This window comes from Arvicanthis niloticus, chromosome 2 (assembly GCF_011762505.2).
Source record: "Arvicanthis niloticus isolate mArvNil1 chromosome 2, mArvNil1.pat.X, whole genome shotgun sequence".
Classification (NCBI taxonomy): Eukaryota; Metazoa; Chordata; class Mammalia; order Rodentia; family Muridae; genus Arvicanthis; species Arvicanthis niloticus.
Window position 1 is genome coordinate 15,078,004 of NC_047659.1, and position 27,433 is coordinate 15,105,436.

Below are 27,433 nucleotides of genomic sequence, written 5' to 3' on the forward strand. Positions count from 1 at the left end.
CTCTCAGTGGGGTGTCATGGTTATGTGTTCCAGAACACATAGTTTGGCAGGGAACTGGCCCCATGCCTATCATACTAAATTTTGAGTTTCACAGGGTTTGGGCTCACTCAGCCTTACTAGTTCTTCTGTCTGGTGGCACAGTTCACTTCTACCACAGTGTTCTTTCTAGATATTTACTTGTTCATTTATTTCAGAGATCCCTGCTTGTTAAAATAAACTAGACACCTTTGTTATGAATTAAAGTCTATATTTTTAAAATTTGTTTTGCCTTCATGTATGTGTGGGTAATATCTTAATTTCTTACCAAAAAAAAGATGTTTCTGAAAACCTTTCATTTGGAGTAAACTGTGTAGAGAATAATGCTTTCAAACATTTGAGAACCCACTTTTATTGAAAAATTATTTAAACATTCAACTAATACTATCAGCAAAAGAAGAAGCTAATATACTTGTCCTGGACATTTAAATGTAAATATACTAGATCCTTGGTTTCTCAGACTTCTCTCTAAACTGTCAGAGAGTATCTATATATCCTAGTCACAATCATATATATATATATATATTGTATATTTCAATATATATATTTCATTCATATATATGTGTACATACACATATATATATGAGTGAAATGTGAATAATATGAATGAAAATGTGCATATTTTGAGTTAGGAACTGAATTCAATGGTAGAACACTTGTCTAGGAAACACAAGGCCCTAGGTTTTGTCCCTAAATATGTGAAAAATGCATATTTGTATGAGAATATAATTGAAATTCTGTAGTGATAAATGTAATATGTGAACTGTTGTGAACTGTAGAGTAATTGTATGCTTGGCTTTTTTGGTTTTCAGTATGGTGTGTTACTTTGTCATTCCTCCAGGCAAACCAGGAATAGCCTGTGGCTCTGAATCCTCATAAGCATTTGGTATTGTCACATTTTTTAAAATTGTGCCCATTCTTATGAATATATAGTCAAATTTCATTGTTTTAATTTGTATTTCTCAGATAGTTAATAGTGCTTATCTTTTGAGGGTCTCACCTGTATTCACATACCCACTGTGTAGTTCCCACTTTTGTCCTTTTAGCAGAATCCTCCACAGAAAAACACTTAAAACTTTTTTTGATCTGGATTTCATTTTCTAGAGCATGCAGTTTTCTTTTGCTGACACATCTAAGAATTGTTTCACTAGTGTATCACTGACCCTTAATTAAACATTGACACTCATGGAAAATGGCAGAGTCAAGAGCAATAACTAGGCTTCCAGCTCAGGTGTAGAGTAAAACAGAGTCAGAACCTGCCTCCCAAGGCCTATCCATGTTTGGGACAGAGAGAAGATGGACCATTAAAAATGAACATATAGTAGAATGACTCGTCCTCCTTGTCCTATGCAGTAAAATGATACAGGTATATTTTAAATACCCAAAAGTTAGTTACTGAGGTAACTCATTGGGTAACTCTTGTCACCAAGCTTAACACTTAAGTTGGATATCCACAATCTACATGGTGGAATGAAAGAAATGACCAATTCCACAAAAGCTAAAATATTTCTGACCACATATTTGAAAGAGGACTAGTATCTAAAAGTATACATCAAACTCAAAGCATCAGCAAGTTGTCCTCTGACCTCCACACATGCACTGTGCTACACACACACACACACACACACACACACACACGATAATGATTTAAAATAAACTTGCCTCCTAACTACTTACCTTTGTAGACAAGATTGGTGGAGTTCTTATCCCTCATCAAAGAAGCTTTAATTTACAGTGGACAGAAATTAATTCATACAGAGCCTCACAGCTAGTCAGAGGGCAAAGCATGAGTGACTATGTTTGCTCAGCCCTAAGCAGGAGATTTGTGTTACACTCCTTCTCCACATGGCTGAGAAATCATCAGAGAAGATGATGGAAAGATTATAAGAGAAGACTCATATAAAATGGCGTCTTCCGGACATGAAAAAGCCACTGAACTCATGAACCCACAGTAGCTATTGTCTGTATAATCAAACAGTCCAAGTTCCAGTATAGACAGTTAGGGGTTCACAAAACCCCATATCTAGCTTTGAAGCTTTTAGCAGTTGAAGGCTGCAGTATGGAGAGTCTGTTTTCATTAGGAATGTGGTTTCTGATAGGTTATCTGTGTTCCAGAGAATGACTCTACACCTTACATGTATAGGCATCACTGATTGGACTCAGTGGGTTCTAAACACAGGAAATGAAGTTGGAAAATGGTGGGCTCTGGGAAGACTTGGACTGGGGCAGTGGGAATGAATTTGATTTAAACACATTGCATATGTGTGTGAACTTCCTAAGGAATGGACTAAATTTTTTTTAATAAAAATTAAAATAAATGCTCCAAAGGCAAGTTTTGACATGTATAATTCTATCTTGATGAGTTATTAAGTTATCTGCTTAAAGCTAGTGTGTTAAATAATGTTTTCAGATAAACAAGCACTTGAAACACTTCTTTTCAATAGTTAGTTTTAGTCCCTCTCCATTGCATTGACCATCTTATGTACTGATAATTTAAAATTGCACAAACAACAGAATTATTTGAACACATTTAAACATTATGAACAGATACAAGAAAGCATATGTGCTCTACTTTGCTGCCCCCTCACTTTCCCAAGCACCACTCACATACATATCCATTTTGTTCCACATCTTTTTTTTTATCTTTTTTGAGGCAGGATCTCACTGTATATCTTTGGCTGGCTTGCAATTTACTATGTGCCTTAGGCTGGCCTCAAACTCACAAAGATCCACCTCTCTCTGTCTTCTGGGTACCAGTATTAAAGGTGTGCACCATCACAACCTGATTTGTTCCACATCTGAAAAGCTTATTGATCTTCCTCAATAGTTTTTCAAGGCAGCAATAAAAAGACATTCAATTATTTGAATTAGCAGTATATGATAGTATTCTGTGGAATTAACCACATCTTTATTTCTTGATTAATCAAATTTTAAATTGCTATTTTCCTGTTGAAACTGAGGTTCACTGAATGTATTTAAACATCCTAGTATTCAGTATATACAGTATTTTTTCAGTATACATTTCTGATGATAATGCTACATATAATCCTATGAGTAAAAATTTTTAAAAATAAGCAACATATTTTACATATATTTCCTATATCCTCCAAGTGGAACAGTAATTTTCAAGCTATTATTCCTGTTTCTTGTTCTACTGGCATTTTTAATTAAATGGTAATGTATAAGAAAAATTAAAAGAAACTAAAACTAAATAATATAATTTTGAGAAAGTAGAAAAATAAATTACAGACAAAAATAAAATTTTGGCAAGAAATATTTTGGTGAGGCAAAACATGAATTTTTCCCAATGCAAAAAAAAATAATTAAAATGTAATCATCATTCTCTTCATTCTATCCTGTTCTTTCCTTGTCCTTATATTCAATTTTCAAAGGCACTCAGCTGCTACAAATTATGTAATTTTTAAGTGATATTTTGAATTGTGTAAAATTTTGGAGGACCAGTTTATAAACAGTGAGAATTTGATTCAGAAGATATTTTAGAGTAAAAGGATTAATTTTAAAAGTTTTTGGAAGATGAAAATACAAATAATGAGAATGGGGAGAAATAGAGAATAAGAACATCGTACCTACAGAAGTGCGTGGATAACTAATACCCATCATGGATTACCTCACTGGATATAAATGTCCCCCATAGCCTTTTCATACATGCATTTAAAAAAAATGTTAAGCTCTGACACTGTTTACTGAGAATAACAGAAACAAGCCAGGCCTAAGTGGAGCAAAGTTGTGAGTCTGTCAAGAGATTCTACTTAGATGTTCCTTCTGCTTATGAGTTTCCTCAGACCCTGCTTCAAGTCTTTGTTTCTCAAGCTGTAGATGAAAGGGTTTAGCATAGATGAAAAAACTGTGTAGACAATTGTTGCTATATGGTCTTTGACAGTATAAGTTGACACAGGCTGTAAATACACATAGAAGATGCTTCCATAAAAGAGGGTTACCACAACGAGGTGAGACCCACAAGTGGAAAAGGCTTTGCGTTTCCCAGCAGCAGAAGGAATCTTGAGAACTGTAATAAGGATTCTGATGTAAGAGAAGGCGATGCATAGGAAAGGGGTCACCAAAACAAGAGCTCCTTCTGTCACTATCACAATCTCATTGACAAATGTGGAGGAGCAGGATAATTTTATCAGAGGACTGAGGTCACAGAGAAAGTGGTGAATAACATTGGAGTCACAAAAGGTCAGAAGATTAAGTAAAAGTGTGTGCAGAAGTGAATGGAGGTGAGGAAAGGAGCAAGAGAAGGTCACCAGTAGGACACATCGATGATGGTTCATGATGGTTACATAGTGGAAAGGGTTGCAGATGGCTACATACCGGTCAAAGGCCATTACTGCCAGAAGACAGCTATCACTGTTACCCAAGGCATAGAGAAAATACATTTGTGTCAGACACCCTGCATAGGAGATGGTCTTCTTTTCTGACAGAAAATTCACTAGCATCTTAGGGACAATAGTTGTAGTGAAACAAATGTCAGTTAAAGACAGAAAACTCAAGAAAAAATACATGGGAGTATGGAGATGAGGGTCAGAGCGGATGACCAGAATGATGAGCAGGTTCCCTGCTAGAGTAGCCAGGTAAATGGTAAGGAATAGGATAAAGAGTGGCTTTTGGTCCTCAGGCCGAGGGGAGAGTCCCAGGAGGATGAACTCAGAGACAATCTTGGTTTGGTTAACTCTTTCCATTGATTTGGATCCAGTTATGCACATGAAAATTTGTTACTTAACACATTCTAGTTCACGAGAACCCAGCAAGGCTTTAGTTCATATTTCTTGGGTATGATGATGAGAATACAGTGGTTCTTTTGTAATGCTTGTGATTTTGCTTTCTCTAAAACATGTGTTGTTGATGACTACAAGGTCAAAGTAGATGGTCCTAAAATCAAAAGTCAGATTCAGGTTCCAGTTGGATCTAGGGAGTTTCTAATTCAAGAAATGTTTGAAATTATAATAGAAAAGAAAGAAGTACAAGACTCTCTGAAGTGGCCAAGTGGGTAGGCAACTTTTTCCAGCTCACCTCTGGATGTAAAAATCTTTGCTTCTAACTTTCTCCAGAAGCTTCTTCTAGCTCACCTCCACACCCAAAGTTTCTAACTTTCTCCAGAAGCTGACATTCTCCACATCTGCAAATTATCCTCAAGTCAGTCTCTTTACCAGCATTCAGCTTCACTCTCTTCCCATGACTGAGGCTGGTCAGCTAGAAGAGGAACTGGGATTGAAGGCAGGATTAGCAAACTGCTCAAGGGAGTAATGTATCTCTCTTCTCTGGCCTCAACACCCTGCTTCCCCACTAACCTCTGGGTCCCAGGGTGATCCTGCTTTCTCAGCTCTCATCTCCAAAGACAAAGATGCCCTGACTCCAGTGGCAAGGGCTCTTGATTGTACAAGTCTTTTTCGTGTCTTGTGGTTTTCAGCTTTGCTAAATCTAGTTCTTGGATCCTTCTTAGGGTAACAGTTGCAGTGTGATTACCTCTCAGGGATATTTGTTCTGTGATTGCTCTAATTATAAAAAAAAGTTTGCATCATAATTAGCACAGCTGATTCCAAGAGGACAGGAAACCCCTGAGGCTTCCTTCAGATATTGAGGCTAATCTTAGAATATTTCAACTTGATTTCAGTATTCAAGGACATACTTCCAAAAAATGATAATCAATGATATAAATGTATGTGGGTGAATATTTTATATTTAGGGATTTATTTATTTTTTATTGATCCTTTGAGAATATCCTACAATGTATTTTGATCACCACAACCCCTTCTCCTGGATCAACTTTCTGATTAGTTGTGTGATTATTTCTCTAATTTGCATCTCTCTGGTGACAACTAAACTAGACTATCTATTCATATTTTTTTACTAACTATTAAGTTCATCTTTGGTGAAATGTCTGCCAAGATGTTTGGCTCAGTTTTAACTCAGTTTACTTTCTCATTGTTGAGTTTTAAGAATTCTTTATACATTTTGGTCGATAGCCTTATATAACATTTTATATAAATATCTCCTCAGTCTTTGCCTTATGTTTTTATTCTCTTGATAGCATTTACAAATTAAAAATAATATTTTAATTAGTTCATGGAATATTAGGTTTCATTATGCTAGTCTGCAATCAAAATTTGTTAATTCTTCAGTCCCTAATTCCCCTCATATTCTACCAGCCCTCAGAGTCTTCCTTCCACATTCATGTCACATTGTCCTATTACTCCTCCACCATGTCCACAGCACTGCTTTCATCTTCTATGAGCTCTATAGTTACATATCTTACCCTTGACCTTCTGATCCACTTAACAGAGAAGTTAGGATTAAAGACATGTGCTTATAGTGAAGATGTTTTTCTATTTCACAATGAGCCAGGCATGATAACACACATCTATAATTTCAAGGCCCAGGAGGCTGACACAGGGGGATTGTGAGTGCCAGGACAGTCTAAGATGCAGAATGATAATCCATCTCAACAAACAGAAAAGAAGCATATATTAGGGAGAGATGATGTCTATAAAGTAAAATGTTGGATATCTATAAGCAGAAGGAAAAAACTAGATACTTATCTCTCATTTTAAAAATCTCAAAATATATCAAAAACTCAAAGGGAAGATACAAAAATTCCAGAAGAAATGTAGGAGAAACATAGCCATATTTGTCTGGACAGGCCTTTCCTTTCTATTCTCCTGCATGTGATATATTTAGAATAGTCTTTCCCCTCCCCTGACTTCTTCCAGACCCTTCCCAACTCCCTACCCACTAAACTTCATGCTCCTTCTTTCTCTCAGAAAAACAAACAAAGAAAAATAAAAACTAAAAAGCTAAATCAACACAGCAAGCTCATAAAATAAACTAACAAAACAAGTTAAAACAACAAAAATAAGCATAGAGTTTGTGTTATATTGGCCAACTGGGGCCTACCCTAGAGTGCAGTTGTTAAACCCAATGATAATCCATTTGGGAAAAAAACTGATTTTTCCCTTTTTAACAAGTATCAGCTGCAAATAGCTTCTCGGTAAGGGCTGGAACTTTGTGTGAACTTCCCCTTTTCCCATGCTGGAATTTTGTCCAGTTTGAACCAGTTTTATATGTACTTATTTGAGCCAGTCTTATATGGACTGGTTTGTCTTGTTTTGTTTTGTTTTGTTTTGAATAAGACCTTATAAAGGGTCTTTTTTGTTCTTATTGTTATTTCACTTCTTTGGGTATGTGCATCGTGGCATATTTATCCTGTAATTTCTGGCTAATATCTACTTATAAGTGAGTACATACTATGCATGTCCTTTTGGGTCTGAGTTACCTCACTCAGGATAATATTTTCTAATTTCATCTATTTGCCTGCATATTTCATGATATTTTTGTTTTTAATGGCTGAGTAATATTCTACTGTGTAAATGAACCACATTTTCTTTAGCCATTCTTCAGTTGAGGGACATCTGGGTTGTTACCAGTTTCTGGCTATTACAAATAAAGCTACTAATAACAAGGAGGGCCCAAGGTGGGGTGCTTGAATCTTACTCAGAAGGGAAAATAGATATTGGAGGTGTATGCAGTGAAGAAACTGGGTGGGAGAGGGGATGGGAGGGGAATTGGGTGAAGGATCAGAAGTAGATAGAGTGGGGTAGAGAGAATGTAAAGTGAATGAATAAATACATACATACAGTATTTTAGTGTGTGCAGACAATTTATAGAAAACAGAAAACTGGAATGATAGAAACTTAAGAATCATTATTCATCTAACTATATAGATAGTGAAAAGGCATCTCACAAAAATCTATCTAGAAATCATTTATATATGTCAATCTATCTGCCTTTGTGTCTGTCTGCTTATCATAAATCTCAGAAATCATATCAGAATATATAAACACATTTCAAATTAATGGAAAATTAAGAAAATGCAACAAAACAAGATGATTTGAATATTTAACTTACACAAGAAGCTATCTAACTAGCCCTATGACATATAAGATGTTCAAATTCAATATATTGCAAAAGAATATTAATTTAAAAGAGCAAGAGATCCCCAGAGGATGAGGAGCTGGGTATAGCACAATGGCAGCCTGTTTGCATAGTATGCCTGAATTCCATCCTGAGCACCACAAAAAATAAATGAATAAAATTTAAAAGTCTAAAATTCTAAGTATTTCTGAGTATTTGGCATTGTCAAAACTCACTTTTATTACAAATAGAAACATAAATTGTAAAAATTCTTGGGGTGCCTTTAATATTAGTTATTTTCCCTAACCAATACTTTCATTTTTTTAGTCTGTTATATAATTGACACATTTCTCCACTCTATTTCCTCTCTTCTCTCACATAGCCCTCCTTGGTATTTTTAAATTCACAGCCTCTTTTTTCATTAATTGTTAATGCATACATACATATATGTATATATGTATATATGTATATATGTATATATGTATATATGTATATATGTATATATGTATATATGTATATATGTATATATGTATATATGTATATATGTATATATGTATATATGTATATATGTATATATGTATATATGTATATATGTATATATGTATATATGTATATATGTATATATGTATATATGTATATATGTATATATGTATATATGTATATATGTATATATGTATATATGTATATATGTATATATGTATATATGTATATATGTATATATGTATGTATGAATGCATGTATTTATATACACATACATAGCACAGTGCCTAATATTGAGTCTCTAGATATAGAATGATCTGATATGTATCAGTTGTTAAACAAAGCCAATCTTTTTTAGACCATTATATAACCAGTGACTAACCAGTGACAAAGCATAGTAGACAACACAAGACATGATTAGCACAGTGCCTAAATACAACCTGCTTGGTCTGTATAATGTTATTTGTCCGTATGTTTTCAGGACTGACAATTTGCTCTTCTGGACAATACTATTTCTTCATCTCTCAGCTAGAAACCTAGCTGAGTACTCAGTGCTAGTGAAGTTATAGATTTTGGAGATAGTCTACAAGCACTAATTTACTAAAACAGGATAATCTCTATCACCAACCTAAACATTTGCTCTTATACCCACAGATAAGTGTAGTCTACACCCCTCATCAAGGAAATTTCTCTAAAAGTCTATAGGAGAAACAGAAATCCCACTTGACAGCTGCAGTATGTTTCCTGTCCCTGGAGATTCAGAGATAATTGGTCTCTCTCCTCACCAATGGGAACTCTGAAGCATCAGTACCTGGTAAATATTCCCATATGTGCCACCTCCAGGCTTTCCAGCTCAAATATTGTAACTCCAGAAATATATTCTACACATACATACAAACCTTGGGTTTGTTTCCACTCCAGAAGAGTAAGAGTTTGAGTTTCTAAAAAGGATTATAATGTGAATTTGTCTGAAAGGAGCCGTATCTAAAGAACCCCAGAGCTTCATATCAACAAAGATTGGTTGAAAGCAGTTGGGTAAGTGTAAAATCAGATGACCACAGTTCATGTGTGTGCTTTTTTACTACTTCACTGAGTTTTACTTAGACAAATGACTTCACTTCTTCATATCTTGGTTTCTTTAGTGGAAGAAATAGTTTCTCTTCAAATATTAAAATTCTGATGGAATATGTAAACACTTTTAGCACAGATAAGCAGGACACCAACAGTCAGAGCATGTAATTTCTCTTCTATGGATGTGGTCATACAGATGTACTGTCAATGTCACGTTAGTTAATGTTTGACAGAAACACAGGATTTACTTCAGGTGTGCCTTATATCCTGAGTCTCCACCCTTAAAATAAAAGTGATTTCATGTCTTGTTACTAAGGAGAAAAATCTTTTGAGAGTAAAAGTCAAGTGGAAAATCAAAGGGCATTCACCCCATGTTTTTCTGGGATGACAGAATATAGCCATTTCTTAACTTCTCCTTTGTCAAGTTTGTTTTGACTCCTCCTCTGTAGATCCATCTTAAAGATGTGCCCATAAGAATGCTGGTCTACATGATTTCACCTTTAGAGCTAAACTCACTGATGACATAATCCAGTCAACACATTTTGATTCAAGTGGTCCAGCCACCTGTGGTCAACTTGAACACAATTTATCAAATTGTTCATACTGTCTCTGACCATGAGTGTCTCCACATACTATGAACTTTTGCAAGGTGTGGGCAGTTTATAATCCTAGTCTTGTTGCTTCTGCTCTTGATAGCTAATTATTTCTTCAGGTCTCAAATTTTATTTAATTTTTTCAAAAGAGCTTTACCTGAAGTCAAAATAGATGTTCTAAATGTTCCTTTTGAATGTCATCAACATAGTTCTCCTTTCAATGCTCACCCTAGCTTCTGACTGTATTTGCATGTTTTGTTTATTATCAGTGTCCAGTTACCATATAATCACAGGGGCTGTGCTCACTGGGATTCTCCTTAAATGTCTTGTGCCCTTGGGTATTTCTGGCATTAGATAAAGACTAAACAAGTACAGAAAAAGTTACAAACGTGGTACCCTAGACCCACAATGGAGTGATTTTAAAGACTAGATCTAGGGCTTGGGAGTTACCTATAAAGCATAGATAACTGTAAGAAGCTAAGTTTGATGCCAAGAACCCATGCTAAAAAAAACACAGTAGCATGTACCCCTACAGTGAGATCGGGATAGACATAAGATAATCCTCAGAAGCTCACAGGAAGCTAACCTAGCTTATTTAGCAAAGAACAATGGACCCTATCATAATGAGATAGGAGAAAAAAACTCACATCCAGGGTTCCTCTCTGACTCCCAAATATATGCATAAATGTGCCTGCATCCACACACCTGAACATGCATACACACACACACAAACACATGCAGTAAGAAAAAAATATTTTTATATAATTATTATTTACAAAATTATTTTTCCCAAATAGTTCACAACTATCTGTAGTGCATCTAAGAAAACTTAAAGGCCACCTGTCTCTGGAAGTGAAATTTTCTGTCTTTTTGATTATCTGATAATATGGGGGAAGATACATTAAATATAGTTTGTGTGGATCAAAGAATATGTCACTGGTACAGTACTCACATATCATGATCTTTATATCTCCACTCCTGTGTATTGTCTCTGTGACCTATAACCTTTCCAATCTCTCTCCTTCTGAAAATTACTTAGATTTGCCACATATGTCTCCTTATAACAGACTTCTTAGGTGTCTAAGACATTGCAGGTATTCCCCAATTTGACAAACACTCAAATAGATCATTTCTCTGTTTGCACAACAAGGCAGCTGATAATTTCACATTTATTTTAGAAAATTTTGGTATTTGTATACTAGACTCTGAATACAGCAGTTCCTTAGAAAAGAGAGCTGAAGTATAGCTCATCCCTATCACTTCACCTTACTCAAGGTTCTATATGTGTTTCTTTATAGCATCATTGTTTGCAATCTTTCTATTGCTGCCATTGTTGGCTATGGTGTCTCACCATGTAGCCTAGCTTGGCATCTAACTTACTACCATCCTGCCTCGGGGATTACAGGCATATGCCACTGTTATCATCTTGCCTAAGTCTCCAGAATGCAAGAAGTTCAAGCACATGTCATGACATGTAGCTTCGGCTTGCATGTATGCTTGTATGATCCATATGATTCTTCTCTACATAGAAAGAGAATGATCTTTTATGCCATAAATTGAACACCTTCTAATTAATTACTCACACATATTCACAGGTGTCTTACTGAGAATAAAATATAAATTCCCTAATATGTACTAAAGAACCATGTGCCCCCTATTTCTGCCTCTTTCTCCACCTTTCCTCTGCTACTCTTCTCTGAACTCCTCCTTTGAACTATGGTTGCCTTCTGTCTCCTCTAAATAGATGTGCACATTACCATAGTGATGCTTCTTTACCTCTTTATTTAGGGTGCATATGTAACCTTCCAGTATATTCTTTACCTAGCTAACTTTGTCTTATCTCTTCCTTCAACAATGAGTTACTTCCTAATCCCTAAACTTAAAGGGATCTGACAGTCAGTTTGACATCTTTCTTTCTTTTCTTATGGATATGTTTGTTGAGTCTGTCATAGCTCTGATAAAAATATTGTCAATGAAAGAAAAGAAACACAGGTTATAGGTAACATAGCATAAGTATTCAATGAAAATGGAGTGAATAAATTAGTCCTGGTAATCTCATTAGTGATATATTAGTAATAAACCTAAGAGTACAAACTTTATTTGTAAGATTTTAACTTATCTGTGCTTTCCAGAAAACTCCGTTACTTTTTTGATAAGTGAATTGCTATTGCTGAATATAGAACATTCTCCAAAAGCCCATGTATTATAGGCTTGGTGCCTGTTTAGTGCTTATGGTAGATAGTGGACATTAAAAATCATAGCTCAATGGTTGTGGGGACTTCAGAGGGGACTGTAGGATTCTTGTCTCTTCCCTTTCCCCTCTTTCATGTCAAAGCTATAAATCAGTCATAAACTGAGGCCCTAGCTATGAAGAAGTGAGCATTTTTGCTCTACACGTATTTACATGTACTCCCTGATATGACATGCTACCATGCCACATATCTAAACACAGTGGAAGCATGGACCAAAACTCCAACACTTTTCTATAGTTTATTGTCTTGGTTGTTCCTTCTAGTGCTACTAGAACTAATGTAGTACATGTGATTCTGACCAGATCAGAGGGTCAATTTAGGTCTCAGTGAGAGAACACATAGCCATCAATGTTCTAACGACATCTTGTTTTTTCTCTGTTCCCATCAAGTTCTTGGTGTGCTGTTCTTCATTCTATCATTTTGTTCCCACTGAATTATGATGACAAGAAACCACAGTAGTGTTTCTGAATTTCTCCTCCTGGGCCTCTCAGAGCATCAGGAACAGCAACCTCTCCTCTTTGGCATTTTCTTGATCATATATCTGGTCACTGTGATGGGGAATATGTTAATCATCCTGGCAATTGTCTCTGATCCACACCTCCACAGTCCCATGTACTTCTTCCTGGCCAACCTCTCCCTCACTGACCTGTGTTTATCATCTACCACAGTGCCCAGGATGCTAGTAAACATTGAAACCCAGAGTCACAGCATTCCCTATGCTGGATGCCTGTCTCAGATCTATTTTTTCCTGTGGTTCATTGGACTAGATGTTTTCCTCTTAGCAGTGATGGCTTATGACAGACTTGTGGCCATATGTTATCCCCTTCACTACACCATGGTCATGAATCCCAGATGCTGCATCCTGCTGGTAACCATATCCCTATTCCTTGCCCATTCCTATGCTCTAACCCACATCATTCTCCTGTCTCAGTTATCCTTCTGCATGGACAACATCATTCCCCATTTCTTTTGTGAACTGCTTCCCATGTTGAAGCTCTCTTGTTCCAGCACTTATGCCAACCAATGTGTGCTGCTCTACTGGGGAGGAGCATTAACTGTCTTGATTCCTTTGTTAATTATTGCTTCATATATCCACATTGTGGCCACCATTGTGAGAGTCCCATCAGCAAGTGGAAAGTGGAAGACCTTCTCCACCTGTGGGTCCCATCTCTCAGCAGTCTGCCTGTTTTATGCGTCTGCTATTGGGGTGTATTTCATTCCATCTGCTGCTGATTCTGCTAGCAAGGATAGGATTGCAGCAGTGATGTATGCTGTAGTGACTCCCATGCTGAACCCATTCATCTATAGCCTGAGAAACAAAGATATGACAAGTGCCTTGAGAAGATTCCTGAAGAGGATTTTGCTGCAGCCACAAAGCTAAAAATATCCTTTGGGGAAATCAACTTATAGAATTTGTTTGATGCTAAAGTTCAAATCTTGGGTTTTGCACTTGCTAGCTTTACAGTCCAAGGTAGTCTTTAAAAAGTTCATTGAGCCATAATTCTCTCACTTAATAAAAGGTAATAAAACATAATATCTATTGTAAATGTTTCTATATTTATGTGTGTGCACATACATGTGAATTTGCTTGCTTTACTTCATGTATTTAAATATCTATTATTATAAACAAGATTCAACCTGTTCTTCTGAGTTAATTTTCTTTCTTTATCATTATACAGAAAAGAAACAGAGGCTCCTGGAGGTTAAATTACTTGTCTGAAATTATAAAGATAATTAGTGCCAAAGGCATAATATGAACACATGCACCTAAATAGTTGTGATTGCTACATGTTACTCTCAAACACTGTTCTTTTTCTCTGTTTTCTCACACTGTAAACATGCACCAGTTCAATAAATCATGTCTCTCAATACCCTTATGATTCTGTGATAGAGGAAGGCAAACATGAAGCTATACACTTGGCACATTTAACGATTCAAGTGTTTCTTCAAGGGAACACATACTGAGCTTGAGCATAGATCTCTAGTTATCTATACTGGTTAAGTTAAGAACTAATGCATATGGTCAAAGACAAAAGTTTTTTATCCTGAATAATTCCTCAGCACAATGTTTACAGTCTATTTAGATCTACTGTAAACTATAGCTTGCCACATTTTTACTGCATCTCTCTTAGGGAACTCTACTAAAGGGTTATGCTAACAGCCTATAGATAACTTAAGAGAAATTCTGGATTTGCCCTGCATTTGATGTCTATTTGATCTCTACACATTTGTCAGTATATTGAGATCTCACTTATGAGCCCAGATTTTAAAATGGTATCTTAACATCCTCCTTCATGCTGCTCAAATTGAACACAGTAATATATACAAAGATCACCTCTGTATAGAAATGCTAATTTACAGCCTGAGCAATGAGGAGAAGAAATAAAATTAATTGTTTCTTCTGTGAGCTTGATGGGTTCTGACTCCATCTCAGAGCTACCAGTTGAAGATTACTTTTGAGAACCCAGTTACTGCAGTTTCCTGAACCTGAACTGTATTTGTTGCAATGTTTACACTTGTTAAATACATTTACACCAGAGGATGAAGACTAGTGGTAACAGTAATCTCTGATGAAGTTCAAATACTCTGAGCAATTTTCTATTCGTTACTCAAATGGCTTGTGTCATTTTTGTCAGTTGCCCAGAAGTGCAAGGATTAGGAAGTGATTGCCTATGAAATAAGCATTAAAGGCTAATTTTTCTGCTTAGCTTAAATTGTAGAAGAATCAAGGGTACTACCTATTGCCAGCATAAAGCAACCTAGGAAGCTATCTTTAACCCAAGAGCAAAAGATAGGTTTTACTCTATCTGATAGACAAAAACAAATAAATATTCTAGTGCTTTACACTTAATCAGGCAGTGAGTACTCCAAGACAGAGGTTTAAGCCCTGCATTTCAGCATTGGCTTTGTTTTAAGGGACTATATGATAACTATGTAATCACTTAAAAACAATGAGCATTGACTCTCTGAGTCCTCTGGGGTACCTCCAGCTGCCCTAAGCAGACTGCTATCCTCAGAAGACCTCCATTCTCCTACCTCCCCTCTGTTTACCTTGCCTTCATGTATGATGAATCTTAAACCATACATGTTAGGTTGCCATTTCTCCACCCATCTTACCTACTTGCTGAGTTCTCTGAGGCACCCCCACTGCCTTGAGCAGTCTGCTATCCTCAGAAGACCTCCATTCTCCTACCTCCCCTCTGTTTACCTTGCCTTCATGTATGTTGAATCTTAAACCATACATGTTAGGTTGCCATTCCTCCACCCATCTTACCTACTTGCTGAGTTCTCTGAGGCACCCCCACTGCCTTGAGCAGTCTGCTCTCCCCAAATAACCTCCATTCTCCACCCACTTCTCCACCCACCTTCACTAGACTTTGAATCCCGAACCACACAGACATTCTGATCTGAAAGCATACAAAGGATACCCATCAGAGGCCTGTAATAACAGGACCATCAAAGTTAACCCCTCCCAATACCTACAACAGGAACATCCAAGTACCAAAACCATCCAGAACACTAAAGGCCCTCAAAAAACAGAATCAAAAAATTCAAGGCAAAAAGACAACTTCAGAGCATAACTACCCTATGACAGCAAGCTCTGGATATCTTAACACAACTGAATCACAAAAAAATTACCTATAATCCAATCTTATAAAGCTGATAGAGAACTTTAAAGAAGAAATTAAAATACAGGAAAATAGCACCAAACAGGTAGAGGCATTTTAAAAGGAAACAAATAAATCCCTTAAAGAAATACAGGAAAATGCAATTAAAGAGGTGAATGAAATAAAACTGTTCAAAAACTGAAAATGGAAATACAAACAAAAGAGAAAACACAAACTGAGAGAACACTGGAGGTGGAAAACCTAGGAAAGAGAACAGAAACAACAGATGCAAGCACCATCAAGAGAACACATGGAACAGAAAAGAGTATTTTAGGTGTAGACAATACAATAAAAATGATACATCAGTCAAAGAAAATGTTAAAGCTAAAAAAATCCTGACACAAACATCCAGGGAAGCTGTAATACCATGAAGACCTAACCTAAAAATAATAGGACTAGAAGAAGGTGAAGAGTCCCAGCAAAAATGACCAGAAAGTATTCTCAACAAAATTATAGAAGAAAATTTCCAACCTAATAAAAGTGATACCTATAGACATACAAGAAGCTCATAGAACACCAACTAGTCTGTACCAGAAAAGAAAACCCTCCAGCCACATGATAATCAAAATACAAAATCTACAGAATAAAGAAAGAATATCAAAAGCAGCAAGGGATAAAGATAACATACAAAGGCAAATCTGCCAGAATTATATGTGACTTCTCAACAGAGACTTTAAAAGCTAGAAGGGCCTGGACAGATATCTTGTAACCTCTAAAAGAAACCACAGATACCAATCTAGACCACTATACCCAGCAAAACTCTCAATCACCATAGATGGAGAAAACAATATATTTCAAGACAAGTCCAAATTTAAATAGTATCAATCCACAAATCTTGACCAACAGAAAAGAATAGAAGAAAAACTCCAACACAAAGAAGACAACTACATCCAAGAAAAGACAAGAAATAAGTAATTCCACACCAGCATTAACAAGGAGAGCGCACACACACACACACACACACATTAACACCACCAACATCAAAATAACAGAAAATAACAATTACTGATCATTAATATCTCTCAACATCAATGGACTCAATTCACCTGTTTAAGGGTATTTTCCAGTATTTCTTTTTTATTATTATTAGTCTTACTATTCATCTTTTTTACAATATTATTTTTATTGAATATTGTATTTACATTTTAGATGATATTCCCTTACCCCATTCCCCCTCCTGCCCAGGAACCCTGTATCCCATCCCCCCTCCTCCTGCTTCTCTGAGAATGTGACTCCACCTACTCCACTCCACTCCCACCTCCCCACCCTCGAATTCCCCCACACTCGGTAGCCAGCCTTCATGGGACTAGGGATGTCCTCTCCCACCTATGCCTGACAAGACCATCCTTCCCTACATATACAGCTGGAGTCATGGGTTCCTCCCTATTTGCTCCCAGGCTGGTGGTTTAGACACTGGGGAGCTCTGGTTGGTTGGTATTGTTGCTCTCCTCATGAGGGCACAAACCCTTTCAGCTCCTTCAGTCTTCTGATATTTGTACTGAGTGTAGAGAGGAGCCTAGCATGCTTGTCCTTTGAGAGGATCTACCCAATACCTGATTGAGACAGATGCAGATACTCACAACCAAACCCTGGAACGAGGTTGGGGACCCCTATAGAAGAATTAGGGGAAGGAAGGATTTAAAGAAAATAAAGGGGATGGTAACCACATAGGAAAACCAACAATGTCAGCTAACCTAGACCCCTGGGAGTTCCCAGAAGCTGAACCACCAACAAAGAGCATACATAGATTGATCCAAGACTCCCAGTACATATGTAGCAGAGGGCTGCCATGTCTGGCCTCAGTGAGAGAGGATGTTCTTTTTTTTTTTTTCATTTATTAGATCTTTCATTTACACTTCAGATGCCATCACCTTTCCCCATGCCCCCCCCCCTTAGAAAACCCCTATCCCATGCCCCCTTTTCCTTTTTGCATTTATACATTTTTTAAAAGAATGTTAATCATAGGCTTTATAAGTTTGGTATTGTTCAATCAGAGGTGTAACCCACTACCCAACCTAGATATATCAACTATCTTTGACTGGTGGAGATACATGAACATCTGCCTCCCTGTCTCCCCACTCTATCTCTCTTTCATAACCTAGCTTCTCCTCTCCTTCTTCTTCTCCTTTTCTTACTCCTTTTCTTCCTCTCAGTACTCCTCCCACCTTAGCTCCTCCTACACATCACCCTTCCTGTTAAAAGGAAACTTTTCTCTCAAAATACAATTAGAGCATAATTATGCCAATTTGTACCAGTGAGGTACAAGATAGTCCTAATACCCAGTCCATCCTTTTGTTGACTAACCAGCACCTCTGTCATCTATCCTAACTAAAACACTTAGTTCTGAACCTGGCTTTTTCCTTGGCTTTAGGATGAATGTCAGCTGACGACCATCCACTCAAATCTTTTCTCTCAAGGTAAATAGCTATAAGTTTTCAACCCCGTCAGAAATCCAGAATGACTGAGTTAACTATAATTGTGGGAAGCACAAAGCATAGCTTCTAAAACTTAGCCAATTTATAGAGACCTCTGAACACCTGGACACTCGTTCTACTTCAAAACATTGGAGCATCTGTTCTTCTGCCTTCTGGCCCAGGATCATCTGACAGACCTTAGTGCTGCAGAATTATTAAGGGCTGATTACTCTGTCTAGGCAGATATGATCAGTTGACTATTCTGCAAGTGTGTCCTTTTCTGGACAGTAATTTGTCTGTAGATGGAAAGAGGCAATTCTTGACTAGTGGCTGTCTCACCACAACTGGAGTAACTCCAAGGATGCTCAATTTCTTCTTAGAATCCAATACAGGAAGCTGTCAGGAGCCGACAGGTCTCTAATAAAAATGAATATTAATACAGAAATGTTTGTCATGTCAATTCTAAGGATTTCTGATGTTTTGAAAACCAACTATCCATGTAAGGTAATCTGGACTGTTGCCTGTTAACTCCACTCAGCTATTTCTAAATAAAACATAGAAAACACCCTTATAATAAACTCCAAGTCATGAATTTGCTATAGTCCCTTAACTCACAGGCTGACTATCACAAATCAGTTTAAAAAGTTAAAGAAGGACTGGGTCTAAGCCTTGTATTCCTAAGTGTGTTATACTGGTACAATGCCTGTGAGAGTAACAATATTCATCTCACTCTTATATCAATAAGAAGCTCATGCCAATGAAAACCTTAAAATTTGTAATCAAAGTAAATTGGTGCCATTTAAGAATTTATATCTTCATCTTGATACTAATTATACAGATTTCTACTAATAGGTTATGGCTATGCAATTAACGCCTAGCTAATCCTCTCTATTCCCACAAAACCACTACTTTTCCCTAGAGAGACAGCCCAACATTTACCACCTTAGTCCCCAAGCCCAGGTAATAGGGGCGCTGGCTCTTCATTAGCTTCTTCAAGCTGATTATGGGCATTGAGATATTAGAAGAGGCGTGGGGGGGGGGAGAGAAAATTGACAAGCCTCTGATGCTGTGTCTTCACTGCCTCCAGATGGAATTCCCAGACCTCAGAGGTTTGAGCAGGTCTGCCCAGCTTGCTTGTTGAGTAGATACACCAAGGCTGATCATTCTGCAATATACAATTCTCAAAACAAATTTTAGTATCAAGATAGTTTTTTTAAGAGGGTTGATATTTTATTAAAGATGTTGATTCTAACCGCTTTTCTTTTTTTTTCCCTCTTTTATTGGATATAATATTTACATTTCAAATTTTATCCCCTTACCGCATTCCCCCCACCACCCTGGTACGAGCTTATTACTGACATAAAATGGAGATGAATATTGATACTCTCATAGGCATTTTGCCTGTATAACACATTTAGGAATACAAGGCCTAGACACAGTCCTTCTTTAACTTTTTCAACTGATTTGAGACGGTTAGCCTGTGAGTTAAGGGCCTATAGCAAATTTATGGCTTGAAGTTTATTGTTATGGTGTTTTCTATATTTTATTTAGAAATAGCTGAGTGGAGTTAACAGACAACAGTCCAGATTACCTTACATGCATAGTTGGTTTTCAAAACACCAGGAGTCCACAGAATTGATGTTACAAACATTTCTGTATTAATGTTCATTTTTATTAGAGACTTGTCTGCTACTGGCAGCTTCCTGTATTGGATTCTAAGAAGAAATTGAGCATCTTTGGAGCTACTCCAGTTGTGGTGAGACAGCCACTAGGCAAGAATTGCCTCTTTCCATCTACAGACAAATTACTGTCCAGAAAAGGGCACACTGCAGAATAGTCGACTGATTATATCTGCCTAGACAGAGTAATCAGCCCTTAATAATTCTGCATCACTAGGTCTGTCAGATGATCCTGGGCCAGAAGTCTGAAGATCAGATGCTCCAACGTTTTGAAGTAGAACGAGTGTCCAGGTGTTCGGGGGTCTCTATAAATTGGATAAGTTTTAGAAGCTATGTTTTGTGCTTCCCATAATTTTAGTTAACTCAGTCACTCTGGATTTTTGACAGGGTTGAAAACTTATAGTCTCATAGCCAATCCTGGCTATTTACTTTGAGAGAAAAGATTTGAGTGGATGGTCGTCATCTGACATTCATTCTAAAGACAAGAAAAAAGCCAGGTCCAGAACTAAGTGTTTTAGTTAGGAGAGATGACAGAGGTTCTGGTCAGTCAACAAAATGATGGACTGGGTATTAGGACTATCTTGTACCTCACTGGTATAAATTGGCATAATTATGCTCTAATTGTATTTTGAGAGAAAAGTTTCATTTTAACAGTGATATTTGGAGGAGCTAAGATGAGAGGGGTATCAAGAGGAAGAGTAGGAGTAAGGAGAGGAGGAGAAGAAGGAGAGGAGAAGCTAGGTCATGAGACAGATAAAGAGAGAGAAAGAGAGGGTGGATATGGAGGCGGTTGTTCATATATCTCCACCAGTCAAAGATAGTTGATATATCTAGGCTGGGTATTAGGTTACACTTCTGATTGAGCATTACCAAACTTATAAAGCCTTTGCATAACATTTTTTAAAAAGTGTATAAAAGCCAAAAGAAAAAGGGGGCATGGGATAGGAGTTTTCGGGGGGGAGGATGGGGAAAGGAGATGGCATCTGAAATGTAAATAAAATATCCAATAAAAAATAGTATAAAAAATGGCTCTATTAGGAGGTATGGCCTTGGAGTAGCTGTGTCATTCTTGTAGGAGGTATCACTATACGGAAAGTGGTGAGGTCTCAGAAATTCAGACCTGGTCAGAGTGTCACAGTCATTTCCTGCTGCATATGGATCCAGATGTAAACTCTTATCTGTCTCTTCAGTACCATGTCTGCCTTCATGTTGCCATGCTTCCATCTATGACAATAACAGACTCAACCTCTGAACTGTCAGCCAGCACCAATTAAATTTTTTCAACTAATTTTTTTTTATTTATGGCAATTTTACTGACCATAAAACCCAAACCTGACCACTACTCTTAGTATAGGAGCTATGATGAAACTCATTATTCAATCTCTGTTAGTGACTCATTGGATGGTACAACTGTAAGATTAAAAATGGAACATTTCAGGCACAGTAAGCATTGCAATTATTCTTAGGAGTTGAGAGATTATTGAAATTGGAGATTATAAATATACTAGAAGTTTTAGGGGTTTAATTTTCTGATGACTTTAAAATCCATTATTATGAATCATAGCTTGAAAGTCACATTGACTTCTGTCTATCAGGCAGTATATGACCCAATATCCCTAAAATAATCAAATATCTGTAATCCAACCTGCCATGCTATGACTTTGCTTATTACCTGGTTCATATGATATACACAAAAGGCATTATGGTTTAGTGATCTTAAAATATCTTGACAATTCCAATGAGCAAAAGGCCCAGAGTAATTTATTTATAAAGTTATTTTGTTCCTAATCCAACCATGTGAAAGCTGACAGCAAAGATTATTCTACAGGGATATGATTCATATCCTTCATTGAGAGTACACCTCAGCTCTTTGAAGTGGTTTCAGATTAACCCTTGGTTCTCATGAATTTGCTTCTCATTCTTTGTTTCTCTGAGAGCCAGTCTGAAGTATGGAGTTTCCTAAAAAGTCGCCATAGTGCTCCTTTAACATCTTGGTTCCTAAGGCTGTAGATTAGTGGATTTAACATAGGGGAGACGAGAGTGTAGAAGACAGCAATCTGGCGATCCTGGTCTAAGTCATAGCTGGATGAGGGCTTAAGGTACATTCTAGCCAAAGAGCCAAAAAGAAGCAGCACAACCAGAATGTGGGAGCTGCATGTGGACAGAGCTTTCCTCAGCGCAGCAAAGGAGTGCATGTGGGCTATGGCGATACCTATTCGAACATAAGAACCCCAAATGAAGAAGAAGGGACTGCCCACCACAGCTACACCCTCAGTGAAGATTAACATTTCATTGGCCACTGGTCGAGTACAGGAGAGCTTCAGCAGAGGGGTGATGTCACAGAAGAAATGAGTGACCTGGTTTCCACAGAAGGTTAGACGAATGACCAACACAGTGTACAGGACACTATTAAGGCTGACTACTATCCATGAGGTCAGTGTTATTCTCAAACAGAGATTATGGCTGACAATGGCAGAGTATCTTAAAGGGTCACAGATGACAACATAGCGGTCATATGCCATGGAAGCCAGCAAGTAGACTTCCATGCTGCCCACTGCCATAAAGAAAAATAGTTGTGTCATGCAACAGTCATAGGAAATGCTTCGATCCACAGAGAGTGTGTGCACCAGCATCTGAGGAACAGTGATGGTTGTTAGAGATATGTCAATCAAGGAAAGCTGACTGAGAAGGAAGTACATGGGGGTCTGAAGCTTGGGGTCTGAGCAAGCAGCTAGTACTAGTAAAGTATTTCCCAAAACTGCTGTCAGGTACATGACAAGGACAACCACAAAAATAACTGGCTGCATCTCTGGCCTACTGGACAATCCCAACAACACAAATTCAGTCACTTCTGTCTTGTTTTTAGTGGCCATAAGTTACAGTTCACATCATCTGTAGAGAGGAAAGATCAGAGTTGGAAAACAGAACAATGACAAGGCTCAAGCACATCTCAGACTCTTCATCTTAAGTGAGTCAGTCATTGGAACAGGGATCTGTCTTTAACCTTCAGCATTAAAGAACTTACTTTGTTCTTTTTGTAATAGTGTTCCGACAACCATCCTAACCAGGTTTGAGAGTTAAAAGTACCTGCAATGTTTTTGTCCTCACAAATAGCTATATTTTCATGAAAATATAATCTCCAGAATGTGGAATTCTTACATCTTTTTAAAAGTCAGGTTTTCACTCTAAGTAGAACTATAAGTAACACAAGCATGATGACTTTCTGTGGTTCTGTACAAATGAAGACATTTTGTTGAACTAATATATCTCAATGTGGCTAAATATTAATGGTAGAATTAATATAACTGGAAGAACATATAATTAAAGATGTCCTTACCATATGCTTGCCTACCTCCATGTTTAATCTCAACCTTTCCAAGGTCTCCCTACTATGCATCTGAACAATATGTTGTGAGTTTATACATGCATTTGTGTTAAATTATTAATTAAAGATATCTTCTGGCCTACTACTACAAGTAACCCCTTTGGATTAAATAGTAGTCTTATTAGAATCTCTTTATTTTCCTTTTCTCAACTTTTGATAATTATTTCAGTTCTTTTAAAAATTATTTTAGTTCACATGCATTGATGTTTTGCCTACACATATGTATGTATAAGGCTATCAGATCCCCTACAACTGGAGTTACATACAGGTGTAATCTGCAATGTGGAATTGAACCTGGGTCCTCTGGAAGAGCATCTACTATTCCTAGTGCTTAGGCATTACTCTTTTCCCTTTTTTTATTTCTTTGAAGCATGGTTTTCAAAGACTTTTTTCTATTTATAGTCTTGAAATGCTCAGTTGTATAGTAATGGTAGCAAATTTTCTTGAACTTTGAATTTCAGGAACATTTTCATCTTATATAAATTCACATCTGATGACTTTAAAAGTACTTTTAAATGTTCATCTGCTGTGATCAGGTTGACTTTATTCTAGTGGTGCAGGGATGGTTTTACATGAGTCAGTAAATGTAGTACATCCTATAATTGGATTTAAAACAAAATTATGTGATCATCTCATATATGCAAAAGGCCTTTGTCAAAATCTAACATGCCTTCATGGGAAAAGTCCTAAAGAAAATAAAACTAGAAAGACCATAGCCCTCCATAATAACAGCTATGTATTTCAAAACCACAATGAGGCTACAGATGACAACCATCATCATCTTAAATAGTAAAAACACTTGAAGCGATCCCATTAAAATCAGGAAGAAAACAGCATTTCCACTATCTCAACTCCTTTTCAACATATTGCTTGAAGCATCAGCTAAAGCAATAAGACAAGTGAAGAAAACTAAGTGGTTATAAATAGGAAATAAAGAAGTCAAGTTATCCTTATGTGCAGATAGTACTATACATAAGAGATCTCAAAAATTCCACCAGACAACTTCTAGAAATTGCCAACCATTTCAGCAATGAACTCAAAGTCAGATTACAAAAATCAGTAGCCATTCTATGCACCAATAACAAACACACTAAAAAAGAGTTCATGGATACACTGCTTATTAACAATACCCTCAAAATTAAAATATCTATGAATAAACATACTCAGAGTCTACCATGAAAATTTAAATTCACAAAGAAAGAGATTGAGGAAAACCGTCAAGGGGATGGGATCTCCCATATTCATGGGTTGGCAGCGTTAATATTGTGAAAATCATTACTTAAATTGATGATTTTGCAAGAAACAATTTACAGATTCACTGAAATCCAAATAGAAATCTCTATGGTATTCTTCACAGAACACATTTTAAAATCGTTTCTTATGTGATATCACTTTTAAAGTAAAAATTTTAAACTAAAAACAATTAAAGAATACTGAAATCAAGAGAAACAGTTTTCCCCCAGAAAGAGCACACCAACTGGTTTTCCAATGCCAAATGATCAGCCTTGAAAACATATATACAAGTAACATTATATTGACTGAGCATGTTGAATTTATGTATTTAGGAATATATATTTACACTTATATTACACATTTATTTATATTTTAAAAAGAAGAAGAGGGCTAGGGAGATGGCTCAGTAGTTAAGAGCACTGACTGCTCTTCCAGAGGTTCTGAGTTCAATTCCCAGCAACCACACGATGGCTCACAACCATCTGTAATGGGATCTGATGCCGTCTTCTGGTATATCATAAGACAGATTCAGTGTACTCATATAAAATAAATCTTAAAAAAGAAAAAGAAGCTGTAAACTTGAAAGAGAGCAAGGGACACATGAGTCCCAAGGGAGGAGATGGGAGTAGGAAATAATATTATCATCTTGAAAAAGGAAAAATTATTTTTAAAAAGCAATTTGCTTTTAGTCAGATATCTGTCTCTTGGTGTTTTAATTTATTTGAATAGTTTCCATGTCAATCCTACTTATTTTTTTAATTATAGATGTTTTCAGTAAGTGTGTGAAGAATAAATTTATGAAGTTCTAATCTGAAGATGTGTACTTCTGTTTAATTCTGAGAAACATTCTCACAAACATTTTTTAAACTTTCTCCTTAGACTACTTATTCTTAAGCTCTTATACTTGGCCTTTAACCTTCTTTAATTAATACTTTTGTTCCTCAAATTTGCTACCTCACTGTCTTTCATCTCTGTGTCCTAGATTATATTCTTTTAATTCACAGTTGATATTTATTTTGTTCTTAAAAATCATATGTTGTCTCATCATCTCATACTATTTTCTTTACTGCTCATGCTAGTTTAGTGTGAGTACACTTCTGAAAGTACCTATATTTTAATTTTTAATTTTAGGATTTTAATTAGAAAATACATTAGGTTTCATTATCATATCTAGCTATGAAATTCCTGAGTATGCACCCAAAGTACTCTATATCCTACCTACACATCAGTATTTTTGCTGCATTATCCACAGCACCAAGGACATGGATCTGGCCCAGATGTCTGTCAGTGGATGATTGGATGGTAAAGTGTAGGATTCATTCCAGAAAGGTAAGTATATATCTTTTGACTTAGATGTTTATGCTTTGCCATTTTAGTGCCTTCATATTGCTGGTTCAAGGTCACTAGTCCCCATTTCTCATGCTATGCATTTCATTTATGAGTTCACACTACTCTGTCTTAGCAATAGACATGCTTGTTATCATATCCTATGAAATGATTCCTTGTATCCTACTTTTCCAAAGTAAAAGTGTCAACTTTCTTTGATACACAATTGAATATCTCAGCCAAGCTCTTTCTTATTGTGAGAAGAGTTTTCATTGGAATAGAATGCTAAAATATAGATGGAGTTTTAAGATGGACTGAAATAAAGGCTGCATGTGGAATGGTTGGTGTATTTGCACTAAAGGACTAATTTCATCTTGGCTAGCACAACAATGCTCTACTCCCTTTCCTATTCTCTGTTTCTTTCGTCTTTGTAATCAACTGGTTACCTCTGGTGTGGGGTTCATTCCAGCAAGGTAAGCAGTCTCCTCCACTGCCACCCTTTTCTAGTGTTCTAAGTGGGGGAGGAGACACTCATTCCTACTTTCTTCATCTCTTAAAATTCCACTTAAATGAAACATTTGCTAGTGATTTTCCTTTCCCACTTACTGTTTACACATGCCCCCCTCTTTGATGCAGAACAACTAAAGCACAGATAAGTACCATACACTAGGGACATAGTCAGGTATGGCTCTGATTTTTTAAAATTTTTGTCTCTTACCTTGAAGTTAGTGACACAAAGAATAAGATTTTCAAGTCCATAACTCATGGGTGTTTCTCCCAATGCATTAAAAATGTGTTGCCTTGTAAATGTTCACATAGCAGTATCACTTCTCAGAGCTGCAATTTTCTTCAGTACTTGTCACATTCTCTGAATTGCACTTCCACATATTTGTCTGGACTTTTGTTTTTCCTCAATCAGCTCAGTTAAACAATTTAGACCACTGGTTCTCAAACTCTGACCCTTTAATACAATTGCTCATGTTGGGTTGACCCCACCCCAGCCACGGGATTATTTCTGTTGATACTTTGTAACTGTAATTTTGCTACTGTTCTAAATTGAAATGTAAATATCTGGGTCATCCAATGGTTAGAAAACCCTTGTAAAAGGGTGATTTGACATTTCCTCAAAGGGGTCATGACGCCCAGAATAAGAACCACTGCTTTAGACTATCTTTTATTAACAGTACATATCTACAAATAAGAAGCTATAAAGATGTTTTAAACCTTATATTTTCCAGTGTTATTTCTTTTATTGTCATTTACTCCAGTATCTTTCTATCTCAGTGGATGTATCTCAGAGAGTTGTAACATGATACAATTACTTTTTTAAGGGAGAAGAGTAAAGATATCAACATGGAGGTGGA

The 27,433-nt window shown here is 36.7% G+C and overlaps 3 protein-coding genes across 3 annotated transcripts; 1 reads left to right on the plus strand and 2 right to left on the minus strand.

Annotated features, from left to right (window-relative positions):
* Positions 1-657: 657 nt before the first annotated feature.
* On the minus strand, positions 658-5,494 carry LOC117704545 (olfactory receptor 1L8). The gene is made up of 2 exons (XM_076928234.1): positions 5,349-5,494; positions 658-5,262 (listed from the first exon to the last, which is right to left on the minus strand). The coding sequence occupies exon 2, from the start codon at positions 4,761-4,763 to the stop codon at positions 3,807-3,809; it is 957 nt and encodes a 318-aa protein (XP_076784349.1). The 5' UTR covers positions 4,764-5,262; positions 5,349-5,494; the 3' UTR covers positions 658-3,806.
* Positions 5,495-9,315: 3,821 nt separating this feature from the next.
* Positions 9,316-13,993, plus strand: LOC117702588 (olfactory receptor 1f45-like). Its single transcript, XM_034493685.2, has 2 exons — positions 9,316-9,483; positions 12,754-13,993. The coding sequence occupies exon 2, from the start codon at positions 12,801-12,803 to the stop codon at positions 13,743-13,745; it is 945 nt and encodes a 314-aa protein (XP_034349576.1). The 5' UTR covers positions 9,316-9,483; positions 12,754-12,800; the 3' UTR covers positions 13,746-13,993.
* A 7,657-nt stretch (positions 13,994-21,650) lies between these two features.
* LOC117704675 (olfactory receptor 1J2-like) lies at positions 21,651-22,998 on the minus strand. The gene has a single exon (XM_034496914.2). The coding sequence runs from the start codon at positions 22,996-22,998 to the stop codon at positions 22,012-22,014; it is 987 nt and encodes a 328-aa protein (XP_034352805.1). The 3' UTR covers positions 21,651-22,011.
* Positions 22,999-27,433: the final 4,435 nt, after the last annotated feature.

Coding starts and splice junctions, on each gene's coding strand:
- LOC117704545 (XM_076928234.1), bottom strand. CDS start 4,763: ATGTGCATAACTGGATCCAAATCAATGGAAAGAGTTAACCAAACCAAG.
- LOC117702588 (XM_034493685.2), top strand. CDS start 12,801: ATGATGACAAGAAACCACAGTAGTGTTTCTGAATTTCTCCTCCTGGGC.
- LOC117704675 (XM_034496914.2), bottom strand. CDS start 22,998: ATGGCCACTAAAAACAAGACAGAAGTGACTGAATTTGTGTTGTTGGGA.